This window comes from Leptosomus discolor, chromosome 2 (assembly GCF_034619465.1).
Source record: "Leptosomus discolor isolate bLepDis1 chromosome 2, bLepDis1.hap2, whole genome shotgun sequence".
Lineage (NCBI taxonomy): Eukaryota > Metazoa > Chordata > Aves > Leptosomiformes > Leptosomidae > Leptosomus > Leptosomus discolor.
In genome coordinates, this window is record NC_141392.1 from 12,404,983 (window position 1) to 12,420,920 (window position 15,938).

General features: G+C 44.0%; 1 protein-coding gene across 1 annotated transcript in view; it reads left to right on the plus strand.

The window, feature by feature from the left end:
* The first annotated feature begins 330 nt into the window (after positions 1 to 330).
* Positions 331 to 15,938, plus strand: part of SMYD2 (SET and MYND domain containing 2) — a 30,016-nt gene continuing 14,408 nt past the window's right edge. Inside the window, exons 1-5 of the mRNA XM_086460625.1 lie at positions 331 to 512; positions 3,629 to 3,692; positions 11,125 to 11,235; positions 12,843 to 12,903; positions 15,388 to 15,512. Coding sequence (XP_086316751.1) covers positions 331 to 512; positions 3,629 to 3,692; positions 11,125 to 11,235; positions 12,843 to 12,903; positions 15,388 to 15,512 — 543 coding nt within the window. The remainder of the gene's footprint in view (positions 513 to 3,628; positions 3,693 to 11,124; positions 11,236 to 12,842; positions 12,904 to 15,387; positions 15,513 to 15,938) is intronic.

A 15,938-nucleotide genomic window follows, 5' to 3' on the forward strand; every position in this document is an offset into this window, starting at 1 on the left:
GGTTTGGGGACCCAGAGGGCCAAAGCTGTCCGGGGCCCCGCTCTCGCAGCGGGAAGCCGGTTTCCCGGGTGCGCAGCCGCCAGCCGCCCTTCCGCTCACCGCCGGCGAATCCCCCGCCGCCCGGAGGAGGCGCTCCCCGCGCCGCACGGCGCGCAGGGGCAGGCGGCAGCGGCCCTCCGGCGCCCCGGAGCGCGCTAGGACCCGGCGGGTCCCGACCACTGCCACTGCCTCCCCGGGCGCCCGTTGCCGGCGTACGCGGGCCCGGAGGGGAGCCCGGTGGGGAGCCTGGCGGAGGCCTGCCCCGGCGCCCCTTCCGTTCCCCGCGGCGGGATGCGTTCGGAGGCGGTGCCGCAGCCGGCCGGCCTGGAGAGGTTCGTCAGCGCTGGCAAGGGCCGGGGGCTGCGGGCGCTGCGGCGGTACGCCGTGGGGGAGCTGCTCTTCAGCTGCCCGGCCTACACCGCCGTGCTGACCGTCAGCGAGCGCGGCAGCCACTGCGACGGCTGCTTCGCCAGGTAGGGCCGGGGGGAGGCCTGGGGCGGACCCGGCGGGCGGCGGCGGCGGCTCGGCGGGCGGCGGTGGGGCCGGCCCCGGGGCGGCTTCTCGCCGTTCGGCCGGCGGCGTCCCGCCCCAAGCCGGCAGGGGGTCGGCCCACCCGCGTCCCCCGGCCGTGGCGTGTCGGGCGGCGGCGTGCAGGCCGCTGCTCCGCCAGCGGGCCCTCTCCTCGGGCCCGCCATGCTGACCGCGGCGGCCGTGCCTCGCAGAGGGTTTGCCGGGGGGCTCCGGGGGCCTCCCTTTGCAGAACTTCCCTCCCCCTCGGCTCGCGGTTCTCTGGCGGCAGCGCCGTGACGGAACTTTTAGCTCAAAACTGGTTTTTGCTTGCTTAGCAGTTCAGGAAAAAAGAAAGAAAAAAAGGTTTGCTCTTTGCGTGCTGTGGCAGTAGCCTTGCTGTCGCGGGAAGTGCCATCGATCCATCTGGTTTTATAGTAACGTAATATTCACTGGGTTTAATGAAATTTTGACAAGGGAGAAAAGGTCTGCAATTGCCAGATTCATGCTTTGCATTTCCATGGTGCGAATGCAACATGTGTGAATGATACATATATATCTGTAATGAAAGACACAGAAATACCTGTATGTTTCTGCTTCTTTGTCAAAACCTTCATCTTCCTGCAAATTGGTTTTACGGGGGGCAGCGTGAGTGGTTCGTTATCATGTGGCCACGAGCGTTTGGGCCCGGGGACCACCTGCTCTGATGGCAGGCCTGCTGCTGCGCCTTCGTGGCTCCCAGCTCTCGCAGGCTGCGGGGTGCTCAGGTTTTCTGGGGGCTCAGCAGCTGCCCTGCTGGCCTGTGTGGAGGGACGGAGTGACCTGCTGCTGCGGGTGTTCCAGTGGTTGCCGTAAACGTCTCGATGTCAGCTGCTGCAGCAAAAACAAATGGAATTTAGGGTTATCGTTAGAAAATTAGGTGTGGATGTGACACTGTGGCGTGTCACACCACACCGCATTTTTAAAAGGTATAGTACTTTCCTGACTTCTGGCAGCTTACTGAAGAATTGCAGTGCTTACCTGGTTATAACTCAGAGCAAATGTTAGTGTTTGCCTCAGTAAAGGAAAACAACTGTTGTACTTTTGCTGTTTTTATCAATACCTAAATATTGCTTGCATGTGTAGACTGAGGGGCAGACTGAAGAATATAATTATTATGCTCTAGTAGGTCCTTTAATCTCTTGTCCTGTCATCTTAACTCACGTACGCTTTTCTCTTTTCTCTTGACCTTACCCATTCTCTTTCTTCATTGCATTATCTACTTATATGACTTATTCACTTTGTTCACCCCTGTCTTTGCATATGAGCATCTAATATAGTTCCTAGTGAAGTCAGTGAAGTGAATCCCATCAGTTTGAAGAACTGTAGAACTGAGGTGGTTTTCCTCTCCTCCTTCACACCGGTGGCTTTTCCTAGCCCTAAGTTTTGGTGTTTTGTTTTATTTTTTATTTTTGGGCCTAACCACATATTCCCTAGTGCCAAAGAAACTGGCTGGTTTTGTTTATCACACCCCAAAGATTTCTCTTTGTAAAAGGACCAAGGAATACTTTCCATGCTTCATTGATAGGAAGTAATATTGTAGAGATAACTATTATCTCATGGAATAGCTTTTAAAGGTGATCTCCAGGAGCAGCGTATTTAAATACTGCTTGTTCTCTGTGCAGGCTTCTCCCATGGAGCCCTGGAGGAGCATAGTGATCGAGGAATATACTGAATGCAGTGGCATAGCAGTTGCAGTACCATAGTAGTTACAGTGAGGTAGTCTGAAACCTATTTCATACCTGGGTGATGAGGTTCCACTAAGAGGAAAGATACCTCAGTGATGTAACTCAATCTGCCAGTGCTCAAAAATGTGTTTTGTGCTCGTGCCCACTTGCATTAGCACTGAACGAGCACATACTAGATTCTGAACTGTGCTTGTTGAGCTTGCAAAGAGTGTTAGGAGGAAGGTTGTGGGCTCAGCAGTAGTCTTGGAAGAGAAACTTTGCAAAGCAGTCATAGAACTGTTTTAGTACAATGGGCAGAATGAGACCAGAATGTTGTATTTGCATCTGATAGTTTTTGTTACTTTAAATACACAGCTGTGCTTGAGGTATGTACTGTCAGCAAGCAGAGTCATGACGTCAGCCTGACTCACGTTGCACCTTCTGTTTTGCAAGAGCATGTCAAGACTTGCTACCCTTTATGGGCTCCAGATGCCAGTGACCTTGAAAGTGTCGTACACTATCGTGTTGTATGAGGATGCTCGCCTTCATTTTGCTCCAGTGAACTTATCTCAGTTTAAGACATTTTTTCCCACCTATGCTGGGGAGGGTGTGTAGACATTTCAAAGTATTCAGTACTGCTGAGAGATCCCTGTTGGTGTCACACCAAAATGTCACGTGTTGGCCCACACATGCTCTGTCTTTGATGGGATCTGCTACAACACATGCACCTTGGAGCAGAAAAGGACCTTCCTTTTGGCACTTCCCTTTGTTGGGATATATACAAATATAAAAAAAAACCCCATGAGCCTTAGGTCACCTTAGAACACACACATATTGGAACAGTAAGAGGCTATTTGGTGTATATAAAACAGTGTATTTAATAATGCAACATGTTTTCTTGGTGTTGGGAGGCAGTTACTTATGAAACAATTGTCATGCTTTTTGTAACCAGACAGTGAAGCAATGGAATTGGCAGAGCAGAAGCAAAGGGTTAATATTGGTGAGCAAGTATACAGAGCAATTGGGAAGTCTGGAAAAGGAGGAAAAGTAGGCTATCAGTATGGATCATATAGTGCCAAAAGATGACGCACTCTGTCAAACAGCATAGAATAACATGTTTCCAAACCCAGCAATTTTATCAGGACAGCAGAGTGCTTTTGCATAATAACAGTTGTTAGGAAAAAAACTTGCTCTTGAAACTCTAAACGAATCAAAATAGTGTCTGCTGTTGGAAGATGGGGTTCAAGCTGTAGTTGTGTTCTGAAGAAAATACAGTTCTCATTGTGAAATACAAAATACTGTGCAAAAGTGATACAGGATACATTCGTATTTAATTCAGATTTATAGAATAGAGTAACTTCTGTTTTCTTTTTAAGGAAAGAAGGACTGTCCAAGTGTGGAAGATGTAAACAGGCCTTTTACTGCAATGTGGAATGTCAGGTATGGTAATGCAATTTGGGAGGATGCGGAGGGAAGGAGGGTTGGGGTTGCTGAACTCCATTTTTTGTTTGTGTGGCACTGAAAGTCTCTAATTGTAGCTGTGGTTAATAGTAGTCCAGGCAGTTTCAGCATCCCACAGATGCTGACCATGGAGTTGTGCATTGGACAATTACAGGATTTGGACATGGTCTGCGTGAGTCTTTCAAGATGAGTAGCTCCAGGGCTTGGTACCACTGAGACTTTGATTAGAGCTGCCTGTCAGCCCACTAATTATGTCTGTATTACTTCTTTTTTTGAGCACAAACCAGATAATTTAACATTAGCTCACTAAACTGGTAAGGGAGTCTGTGTCTAATGGAAAAATCAAATCACTACATAGCTTTCTTAAGAGTTTTTTGTTGGGATTTTTTAGAATCTTTGCAAGTATTTTGGGTGGCCACAGCTGACAGTAGTCATAACCTTTTCAAACCTACTATGCTTTCTCCCCAACTCATTCATTCTGGCAACTTTTCTTCTTTTTGTATGCTTTGTTTTTTAAAGTCCCTGAAAACAGAATATAGGCATAAACTAAAGTAGAGCAATATGAAGACATCCAAAACATTTGCATGCAGTTTTAATTCTGTTTTTACTTCGAAGTAGAATAAGCACCTTTCAAAAAAAAAAAAAAATTTTTTTGCCAGGACTAGTATCTAGCCTTTGTGGGCTGTCAGCTCAACATGGAAGAATTATCCCGTTTACGTGTGAAAAATTTGACTGGATTGCTAGCTAAACAATGTAAGCCATGTAAGATCTGTGGTGCTGGGCACAGAGTATGGAACAGTGCTCGTGAAGGATTTGAGTCGCCACAGGTCTGACATGCAGCTACGTGTTAGCTATAAATAATCCGGACCTTCTCCTACATGGTAGCATGCTGTTGAGCATGTGGGTTGTGTGCAAAGTATTCTCCGTTGTTGTTATCTGGATGGAGATGTTGCTGTTCAGTTCCCAGGCTGTTTGGAGATGGCGACCGCTTTTATTTCAAGGGTGTATCTTACTCTCCCATTGCGTTAGTTGCAAAATGAGCCTGGCCTCCCCTTAGTTTTCCTTCTGTTGCCTGCCCAGATTCCTGCTTTCCTACCGTGTATTAGTGAATTGTGGGTCAATCAAATGGCCTTTTGGTTTTGAGTCACCAGAAGAACTCAAAATGCTTAAATAAGTTTTTTACAAAATTTGCAGTAGTTCTCAGAATATTGAAAGACTTGACAGCCAGCAGTCGCTGGGAGGAAAGAAAACAGTGTGTGAGCATCCCAAAGGGTCTTGCGAGGAATCTGGGTGAGCTTTAAAGACAATGTAGAGAAAACCCACAATTCGTTCCTGAGAAATGCTTATTTGTAAGAAGTGTTTCTGTGTGACACTATTTCTTAGGAAGCTTTTAACTAGTTGAGGGAAGGAAATACTTGAACAAAGTAATTTATTGGCTGTTTACTGCTTTTTGTCAGAGATGGCGAGTTTCTTCTCTTACTGTATAAAATTCACAATGGTTTATGAAGCAGGTAAGTAGGATTTACTGAAGCAGGAAAGCGCAGTGATTTGTGCCGGAAAAACAGCAAGCAGATGTCATGGTGGAAGTAGTAGAACTTATTTCTGGTGTCCACGGTCCTTTGCATTTACCTCCAAGTCCCTTCTTCAGTCCCTCCCTCAGTGTCCTGACTTCTAGCCTTGACGAAGTTTATACCTTTGTATTTAAGAACAAGGAGGATATTTTCTCTCTTTCCCCTGGGTAGATTCTTGTACATATATTGCTTTCTTAATTTGATTTTTTTAATTTTTTTTTTTTTTGTGGTCAGAATACCCTTTCTCTAGGGGGGCTTATTCCAAGAATAAAAACCTGAACTGCTCAAACTGAGTGGCCTTGAGACTGCAGATGGTGATGCTCAGGAATAGCCTGCCTGTCTGATAAGTTAATGAATTGAAATATTTTCTACTTATTGGTGTGTAGTATGATGCTTTAGATACAAAGGCATTTTTTAGATGTTGTAATGTCTGTGTGACAAGCACAGGTACTAGCACTTCACTCTTACTGGTGATATGCATATGGCTTTTGACTCCCTAGTTGATAGAACATTATCTTCTGTGTTTTGGGCCCTTCTGAGTCAGTCTGATGAAATTTATGAATGTTGCTGAGACTGAATTCTTTGACATTCTTTCAAAGTTACCTTCAAGCATAATATCCTCTGGAAACCGGTCTCCACTGACTGTACGTGCTGCACAGACAATCTGCACTGCATCTTCATCCCTGTCTTGTTCAAAGGCACTTTTCAGCAGTTCAGCAATTCTTTGTCAAAGCCAAAAAGGACATCTGTGCCTTGATACTGAACTTGTAACACTGGGATGTGCAGTAAATGTGTCCCTTTTGCCTCCATGGATGTGAGACTTCTTCATGCAACACTGATAAAAGGGCAGGGCTGTGTTTGAAAGCTGTGGTGCCATTGTTCATTTTATTTTTATTTTTTTAAGTTAATTTTCTCTGTAAATCCATGTTTTCTTTGCTCAGTTCAGCTAAAAATTATATGTACCTATGTAACAAGGAACAAGGTATGATTTCATGTGATCGCTAGTACCTTGTTACACAATATAATTCAGTTTAACAACTGTTTATCACATGAAGTATACTGTGTGGGATAGAAAACCAAGTTTTTTGTGCTTACTCTTTTCTTGCTTAAAGACCTGCTATACCACAGTTCATAGGAATTCTTTCTAGTGGCTGGGAGAGATGGATCAGAAGGAGACAAGAGAAAGATGCTGAAGTGTGCATCAGGAAACAAATTTTTTGGATTTTTTTTCAGAATTACCGGTTTTATAACCGCAGATATCTTCCTCCCTCTAGTGCGTTTCTGTTTGTTTTTTTTTTTTTCTCTCTCAGAATAGTGTGGTTATTGAAAGTGAAGTTAGCGAGATTGCATGTATTTCCCACTCTGTTGACCCATATAGTATGCTTGTTTTGAGGTTCTTAAAATACTTTCCAAGCATTTAATGAATGGAGCCTCACAGCAGCCTTTGTGGCATTTCTGTTGTTGCAAATGGTCTATAGGTACACAAAGATACACTGGCTTGGTGAAGATCCCCCAAGTGGTAAAAGAGCGTGTCTCCTGCCGTGTGGCCAGGTTTCTGATGAGTTGACCAAGTCCTGCTTTGCAGTATAATAATAATTTCTTTGCCCTGGTCACTGGGAAAGGTGGCGTCACACTGTAGTGTGAGGGACTGAAGACAAAGGCTTGCAGTGATATAGTGGCTAATCTGTTTAGGGCGCTCTCTATACACACAGATATGCACACATGCTGGTCCTGGCACAGCTCCCGTAGTGCTAAGCTGTCTTTTGCCTGTTTCGGTCTATTATTTTGCTTTTAAGGTAGAAAACCTTAAGTTTGACCTATGTTAACCTGGATGTTTGCATATGTGTAGATTCAGTCTCAGATGCAGGGCACGTGCGAGTAGAAGTTATCTTCGCTGCTTGTCCTTGCTGCCTTGAATGTTTTGTGGGTTGGTAGAATCTAGCCTGGGTTTGCTGTGTCTTTCTTTTCCCAGCCCCTAATCCAGTTCTCCTTTTAAAAGGGTTTGTGATTTCCAGCTGATTCATGCCGTTCTGCTCTCCGCTATTGCCACCTCGAAGCACAGGCCTGTTATTGTAGTAGTGGCTTTCAGACCCCATCTGCAGCTGTTCGGGTCTTGACTTCTTAAATTATAATAATTTTAGTCAAACAGCAGGAGACCTGTGCTCATTTTTTCTCCTCAGAAATTATCTGCTGAAGCACTCTGAAGCGAAATGTTTTAAGAGGGTTACATGGTTGCAATTGTGGAACTGGTGAACTTGAACCAGCTACTGGAGCTCCTCTTTCTGTTATAACACATAGCTATTACTTATCCCAGGCAAAGTGGAGATTAGCTAGCCAAAGTGCAGAAAGAGATGTTTTTGTCATGACTTTGCGTATTTGAAATACATTTCAAACAAAATATTTATGGGCTTTTCTTAACGTGTCATGTTAAGAAAGAGTGCCGTAGTTGGTATTTCTGGAGTAAGGGAAACATGTATTTTTAATGGGCTATTAAGCCTCAAACTGTAGTTGTAGACTTAGAGTTAGCATCAAGCAGATATGTTTTACATGGGACCTTGTAGAAATTGCCTACTCCTTTTTGTTGAGCTGTAGAAAAAACACTAAATTCTTGCTGTAATGATTGTGCACAAGAGGAATCTGACACTGCAAGACCCTGCTTAAGATTGCTTTGGGGAAGTGTCTGTCCCCCTGTCCAAAAACTTTGTCCATGTAATTTTCTTTGAGAAATGCGTCCTTTGAACCTTTTGAACATTAACCCATGGAAGTCAAATGCCCTTTGTGGCCCAGCATTTGGTAAATGATGACAGGGAAGGATGGCTGTGAAGACATGTGAGACACTTACCTTCACTGCTTGGTGAAGAACTGTATCAGAGAACTGTACCAGATAATATCAGGCATCAGAAGTTGCCTCACTGAAATTCCATGAAAGAGCTGGATGACATTTGGGCATAACTGGGCCTTGGCTTTTGAAGAAGTGGGCTTAACCCCTACTCTGGCTTGCCCAGCATTTCTCTGGTCTTTGTGTGTGTTTGATTTTGATCAAGTGAAGTCCGACAGAAATTGTATATCCTATTGAAAAAGCCCATGTGAAGGAGGAGGTGCGAGGACATTTTTTTTGGACTTGAGTCTTATGTTTTTTGAGTATTAAATTTTATTGTTCATTTTTGGTGGGTTTTTTTTTTATGCTGAACTATATGACTGTTCTGGGAATTAATGCAGTAGTCCTGGATGGTGGAATCGTTTTGAAGAACTTGGTGGAGAAGTTTGTTTCCATGCTTTGATGTGAAAAGCATAAGGTTTAAAGAACTTCCCTTCCAAAAATGTTGTCACTCACTCCTAAATGAAGGGAAAAATATGCGGATGTAATGAAAATAGGAAGAAAATATCATTAATGTAGCATTAGGGATTCAACTAGAACAATGCTACCTGTTAGAATTCAAACTACTTAGAGAAAAGCGTGGAAAAGAATGCAAAATACAGTCCTGCTGTGATCTCAGGGAAAGCTGCTGTCACAGTGTTTCCATCCCAGGTATTACTCAGTCATCAGTACTCTCTCTTCTTGTGGTGTTTCAGGCTTTTATCTCATTTTGCACAATTCAGCCGTATCTTGTCCCTTTAACCTCCCTACTAGTTCATATAACTCAGTGTGATTCTGCCTGGGGAAAGATTTTAATTAACAATGTGTAAAGAAGAAAGAGAACAAACGGATTGTTAAAAAGAGTGCTTTGCGACAGGCATGTGATTTTGCATTTTGATTTTTTGTTTTATCAGGTAACGTCTCCTGTTTATTTAACCAGTGTGTATGGATGTGGGTCCTACAAAACTTAGTTCTGTGCCTTCGCTTCTTGCACACCCAGCAATCGTGCTGAAGTTGGTGAGTGTCGTGGGTGTGCAAGAAGGGGTGAGAGATGAGGGCTCCCTCTGTGTCTCTTCTTAGCCTTTAGCCTGTGGATTCCATAGCAAAGGCTGTCAGGAATTTTCCAGAAAATGGTCTTGGGGCGTACATAGGAAACAGGCCTCTCCGGGGATGCATTTTGTGGTGTGACAGCTGTAGGAGAGTTCAGAATGTAATTCCACATGACATGATTACGGTGTAATATACTATTTTGATTCTCCTGGTCTGTATTGCTGCATCCTCTTAGAACGTTTACACTGGAGCTTATCTCAAGCAGCCTGTACGTAGGTTTTTTTGGAAGCACCATACTGCAATACCAAGGACAATGAAGTTGACATTGTGAGGAGCTGTATACCCTTGCAGTGTTGCGCTGCTTCAAATCCTACGTACGGCTGGGGCGGGTGTTCACCTTTCTTTTTCTAATAAAATAATCTCCTAAAGCTGTCCATGCCCCGGGCAATTAAAATGGCCATTTTCAATGGAAGATTTTTGGTGTACTAACTCTGAAATTAGTGATCTCAGCTTTTGTTTTGATCTGCAAAACCTGTAAATAAGTGGACCAGCCAAGGCAGGAGACAGTGGGTGTCCTGATTCAGCTGGCTGTTTGAGGTGCCGTGGGCTGTCCTGTGTGGCCTCCATCTGTAGTTCCCACAAGGACTATATCTCCCAGGAGACCTCTGTCATATCTACTGGTCCTACATAGATGTTTTAGATAGCCTAGGGTGTCTCAAATGGCTCTTGCCATCAGTGGTTAGGCAGCTAAGGAAAACTGTGTTACTTCTGTTCCTGCCACTCAGTCACTCTGATGGGCGGTATTGATTTTTTGTTTTTAAATAATTTTTAATTTTTTTTGAGCGGGCTAACACACGGTGTGTGATAACTGGGTGAATCACAGCAAGGGGCTTTAAGAACTTTCTGGAGGTTGCAAAAAGTTTTCAAGTTTTCGCTTTCAATCAATTGTAAATTTGTGGGATTTGTTGTGATTTCTTTGCTACTGTTTTTCAACAATTTAAATCTGGTCAGAAAACAAAACTTGATGCTGCCTATGCATGTGGAACTCCATAGGTCTGATCTAACACAGTGCTATAAATGAGTCTCGGGGATGAGATACAGGAATAAATAACTCTGTTGCTTAAATACAGACATAAGAATATTTCCATGTTTGAATAAATCAATAAAATGAAATTTGATGCAGCCTTGAGGACAGCCTGTGCCAGTGCAGTGTTAATCTGTGATTATGTGCTCATCTTTGAAAGATTCTGTTGTTTTGGAGGAAATCTGTAGAGTGCCAAAAGCCAGCGGCTTGTGCCATCACTCCAAGTGTTATTGTATGTTGAGCTAGGAATATGCTATACATTCTTAACTAAAATGTGTTTGTCTTTATTAGTGTGTTTTCATTGCCTAGCCATACTCTTATTCTACAACATTTAAAGAAAAAATCTGATAGTTCTATTCAGTAGGTCTGGTTTTGACCTTACATATACCAGTTCTTACAGTGATTGTGAATCCGTTGACTTCAGACACATTACTCCTGATTACACCAGGGTCGTCTCGTAATGAGGGGCCAAGGTATTAAATGGAAATGAACCCAATAAAGCCATCAAGCCCAGACCTCCTCTGTCCTCACGTGCTTGATATGAACAATAAGAACTGGTGATTGTTGGCTGTTTGCTTCTTCGTCATTCAATTCTTTTTTTCCGTTGAATAAATGAAGATGTTCTGACCTTAGCTCATCCCTGGTGAATTTGTTTGAAAAAAGCAGAATAGCTGTACCCCTTAAATGTGACTCAAGCTTTTGTTCAGATTTAGTGAGCGTCATCTTATTTTTTTAAAGGAAACACATTTCACTTGACCTCTAGGATCTGGCAGGACTTGCTGCATCCTCTTTTTCATCACTTTATCTTCATGGCTTTTTTTTTTTTTAACTATTTTCCTACATTTTCAGAAGGAAGACTGGCCAATGCACAAGCTGGAATGTTCTGCCATGTGCGCTTTTGGGCAGAACTGGAACCCCTCGGAGACTGTGAGGCTAACGGCGAGGATCCTTGCCAAACAGGTGAGCAGGAGGCTGGACTTGGGAGATCTGTTCGTACTCTGGGTGCCAGGGAAGGCAGGAAAATGAAAATTGACCGACAGTAACTGTCCCTGCAAAGCGCATACATACTACCTTCCTGTGTACAGATGGGTGTAATACAGAGCACGAGTAGCTGAACGAGCTGACCGTCAGGCCCCTGCAGCAGCATCAGGGCCACCGTAGTCCAGCGGGAGACTTTTCGGGGAGGATGGCAAAAGGCTAGTGAGGTTTTAAGCTGAGTAGCTGTAACTTAACGGCCAAGGTAGTCTTGAACAGAGTCTGGAAAAGTTTACTGATAGTTTCACAATGTACCGTTCTGGTAGGTTGGAGCTCTTGGTTACGTGTGTGGGCTAGCACCAAGGCCATGTGGGTGAAGAGGAAGAAGAATAAGACTTGGTATATGTGGTTAAGTTCTGAGGAATGCTCCTGCCTGCAGGCACTAATGGCTTTGTGAAGCAGTTGCCTGTCATACTATTTTTCAGCTATAGCTGCGTAGCGTTCTGTAGTAAGTAACTCCCAGTACATCTGTGAGTCAAGAACAGCTCTGAGGTATTTGGGTATAAGTGTTTACGATTGCTGGAGTTAACTGGTGAAAACCGGAGATTGAGAGAAATCTCAGGGCCTTGGTCTTTGGAGAAAAAGAATATTATTAGTAAGGAAATAAGATTGCAATGTCAACCTCCATTTCGGTGTTCACTATCTGTATGGATACTGAGGATAACACAAGTGCTTTCAAGAAGAGGACGGGATTCATGAGTTTCAAGGTTATTATGCTGTGTGTCTTTGTAGAGCTCTAAACTCTCTCTGCAAAAACAAATTCTCTTTGAAGCATATTTGTGTGATTGAGGTCTGCTGATGTGACAAGGGCAACCTGGATACTGTATGTAGTCAGGATTTTGGTGGCCTGCTGGGAAGGTAGCTGCATACTTGCTGTGTGTGTAGATGTGTGTGTGCAAATGTATGTGTGTGTGACTTAATTAAAGCGTAATTTAGTGGTGATTCACAAACAAAATCGAATGTTTAATGACAAAAAGTCATTGGAATAAACTTGTGCTTTTATTGCTTACAGGGAGGGGGGAGAACCCTACATGTCATATAAAAGCTAAATATGCAAACCATAGTCCCTGAACCTCAGCTGCTGGGCCACCTGCAAAGCCATATTTAATGGCCAAGATTACAAAGAAGTGGCCTTAGGCCAGCAATGGAGCATTGCTTTTGAACTCTGTCAACAGTCAGTTTATTCACTTTCCTCAAAGCGAAGCCTGTCTCCTGCCTGCTTGCTATTGTTAGCAGCTTTCTGGGTGTCTAGAACAAAGCAAATGACATATTCAAAATACTGTTCAGTTTATGTATATAAATTTGATAGGAGTTAATCTTTGGCTGCCTAATTTGGTGTGGAGAGAATATTTCTATAGCTTTACTAAGGGCAGTCAATTTAACTCATTGCTGTTTGTCAACTTCTGTAAATTCCATACAGTGTGGATTTGGGTTTGTTTTACAGGTAGGAGTTCCCAGCTTATGAATGCATAGACAAAACTGCCACGTTAAAATATTTTCTTATTGTTTTTTTTTTTTCCCCTTGTTGCTAGAAAACCCACCCTGAAAGAACACAGTCGGAGAAGCTGCTTGCTGTAAAAGAGTTTGAATCACGTAAGTAAAAAAGGCCTGCAGGTAAACAGAGGCAGTTGTCTGTGTTCATGATTTGCTTCCCCCAGCCGCCCTCCATCAAAACCTTTCATAGCATCCCACTCCTGTTGGAGGAAGGGAGTAAACAAAAGAATTGTGGTCCCTCGTTTTTCGAAAGTGCAGTGCTCTTATTTCTTTCTTTTTTTTTTTTTTCTTGGTCGCTTGTGGGGGCTGTTGAAACAAGGGCGAAAACTTAGACAGAATTCATTATGTAGCATACATCCATCTCATGGCTTTTCTGGTACTCCAGTGTCTTTTGAGAATTGTAATGTTGTAAAATTAAAATAGCTGGTATTTGTTACCAGGAGGCATAAAATCAGAGACAGCACAGTTGCTTGATGGTGACAGTGACTAAGGGGCTAATTGCAGAACCCTCTGGACTATGCTTCAGTATCTGTCACTGCCAGTCAAATCTGACATGTTATATATGATTGTGTTGAAATTCCATGTCCTAAATGCTTCGAAAAAATCCAAGGAAGGAGATGAGGCAATGGCTTGATTTTAACTGGAAGGCTACTGTTTACATCTGGCGAAGCAGAGTTAGAAATTGAACAACTGGGGGACTGGTAACCATCCTGGCATAGTTTTCACTGGTCTATTGTTTCTCTTTCTTGGTGTTGGGGATTATATACAAGGATGGCTTCCAAAACCTTTTATAAAATGCTGTATTAATGCAGTCATTGCTAGGACTTGAGGTAGCAGAAGAACCAAGCACGGCAAGATTAAAGTCTTCCTTGCTTCCTGAACAAAAGCTGTTGTCACAGGTGTTGGGACAACTGGGGAAAGAAGGGGGGGAAATGCCAACATTTAACTGTGCCTAAGGCAAGGATAATTTTTACAGCTAGGTTAGTAGGATTGAGGTTGAGAAGGATGGGTAAGTGCTGAAGTAATTTCAGTATATTCTTCTGCGTTGCAGCTTGTCTTCAATAATTTGTTAATTCCAGAGCTAAAAGGCTGCAATGTTTTTCTTGTTGTAATGTCCACCTTTTCCTCCAGGAGCCTTTGTTTTGTTTCTGGCTTTGTTAGTAAGAACCCCTGTTCCTTCTGCCTTGTTAACTCTCCTCATCTGTTAGCACACCTTTGCCATGTTCAGCAGTTGCCTTGCGCTTTGCAACACCCTGCACAGGAGAGGAAGAGACACCTGGCTGTCAGTTGGAAGATCAAAATTTTGTATTTCTGATTTGTCCTTATTCTCATCAAATTGTTCTTTTAATTTTCTTTGGTATTTTTTGTGACTTTCCTGTCATTCACATCTACTCCTACAAATCCTTTCTCCCTTCCACTGTTGTGCAGCCTTTTCTCTTCCTGCATGCTTTTCTCTCCACTATTAATTTGAGTTGGAGAGGGGAAACTGGTGAGTTGCTGGCTCTCTTAGAGCAGGCGTGAGCTGGTGACACTGCCACTGTGAGAGGCAGGATTAAGAAAAAACTTTCCAGGACTGTGCTCTTGAGGAGAGAGAAGGGACCATGGTCGATCATCTAGCTTGCCCTACATGGACCAGGCAGGAAGAAGTTCAGTGGCCACAGCTTTGGCTAGAACCTGTCATGGGCCTGAGGGTGAATCTCCAAACAAACTTGTAAGGGAATACACTTGGCAGGTGTGCCAGGGCATTTCCACTGATGTTCCTGCTGTCTCCTGTTATCCTTGGATAGCTGTGTGTTAGACACACCCCTGTTGATGGACTTCCCAGCCCATGGAGACGTGGGCGTTCTTGGGCACTGTTTGCTACCTCCTGAAGCAGGTGCCTGCAGTAGGTCAGGCGGATTGCACTCCTGGGCACACTTAGGTTGTCCTCCTCTTGCTGCAAAAGGAACCCCTGGTGACTAGCCCCAGCGTTGTCGTCAGCCTTTCTAAGGTCCCTGTCGCACATGGCCACAAATAGGGCCTTTGTGCTGAGAAAGTCCACGTCTTTTAAAAGCAGGGATAAGCAGCATTCCTTAGTGGGGTCTGGGCTGGTTTGTGCTGTCAAGGATTAGGTCTGCATGAGGAAGTTGCACTATGTAAAGCATGTTTTAAGAAGTGTGATGTTGAGTGTGACTTCATACGACAGTAGATGGGACCAGGTAGCTCACAGGGTTGTGTTAGACAGCTGCCCACAATTGATAGGCTTCTAGAGTGCCAGGGCTGGCTAATCTGTTTCCTGGGATTAACAGATGCACTTTAAACCTGTAACCACTCTCCCAAGAAAGGGAAATATGTGTCCAATTACCTGCTAATGTAAAGATGTTAGAAAATGCTTTTTAATCCTGCATGTTCTGGTAGCGCACGTGTGGCTTTGGCAGAAGCAGTATTTGGTTTAAGGAAGAACAGACTCTTCTTGCAGTACTTCCAGGTAGCTGTTCCTTGAGGGGTTTCTGTTTAAGTCTGAGCCAGTTCTAATCTAAGTCTAGCTGCAGTTCACGGAGGAGTGTTCCTATTACTGAAATAGAATGTATTCTTTGTCCACAGACCTTGACAAACTAGACAATGAAAAGAGAGAGCTGATTCAGAACGACATTGCTGCTCTTCATCACTTTTACTCAAAGCACTTGGAGTACCCTGACAATGCTGCCCTTGTAGTTCTCTTTGCACAAGTAAGTTGGCTAGAACGCAGCCTGCTGAGGTGGATGGTGCTGTAGGAGTTTAGCCTTTGTGAAAGGGGAAAAATGTTGATGGCAATGGAAATGGTAGCTCTTTGTTTCTCTTAGGGAGAGCTGAGTGTGCTTGATGGAGGAGATCCACTTCCTTGAGCCGAAGTGGCTGGACATGCCCCATTTCAGTAGTGAGGGGAGAGACTTGTCTGCAGAGTCTCTATGGAGTGCAGGGTCTGCAGACTTTCTATGGGGTGATTCTCAAACACTGAAGAAAAGGGGAAACAGCCTGTATTAGGCCCTGTCAAGGTTAGGCTTCTTGTGGGCCAAGCATAGTGCAGCTGTTGTTGGACTTACAAAGAAGGCTGCTGGTCTGAGACCCTGCAGAGGCAAAATCCTTCTTTCAGGCTTCAGACTTGTGGAAATCCT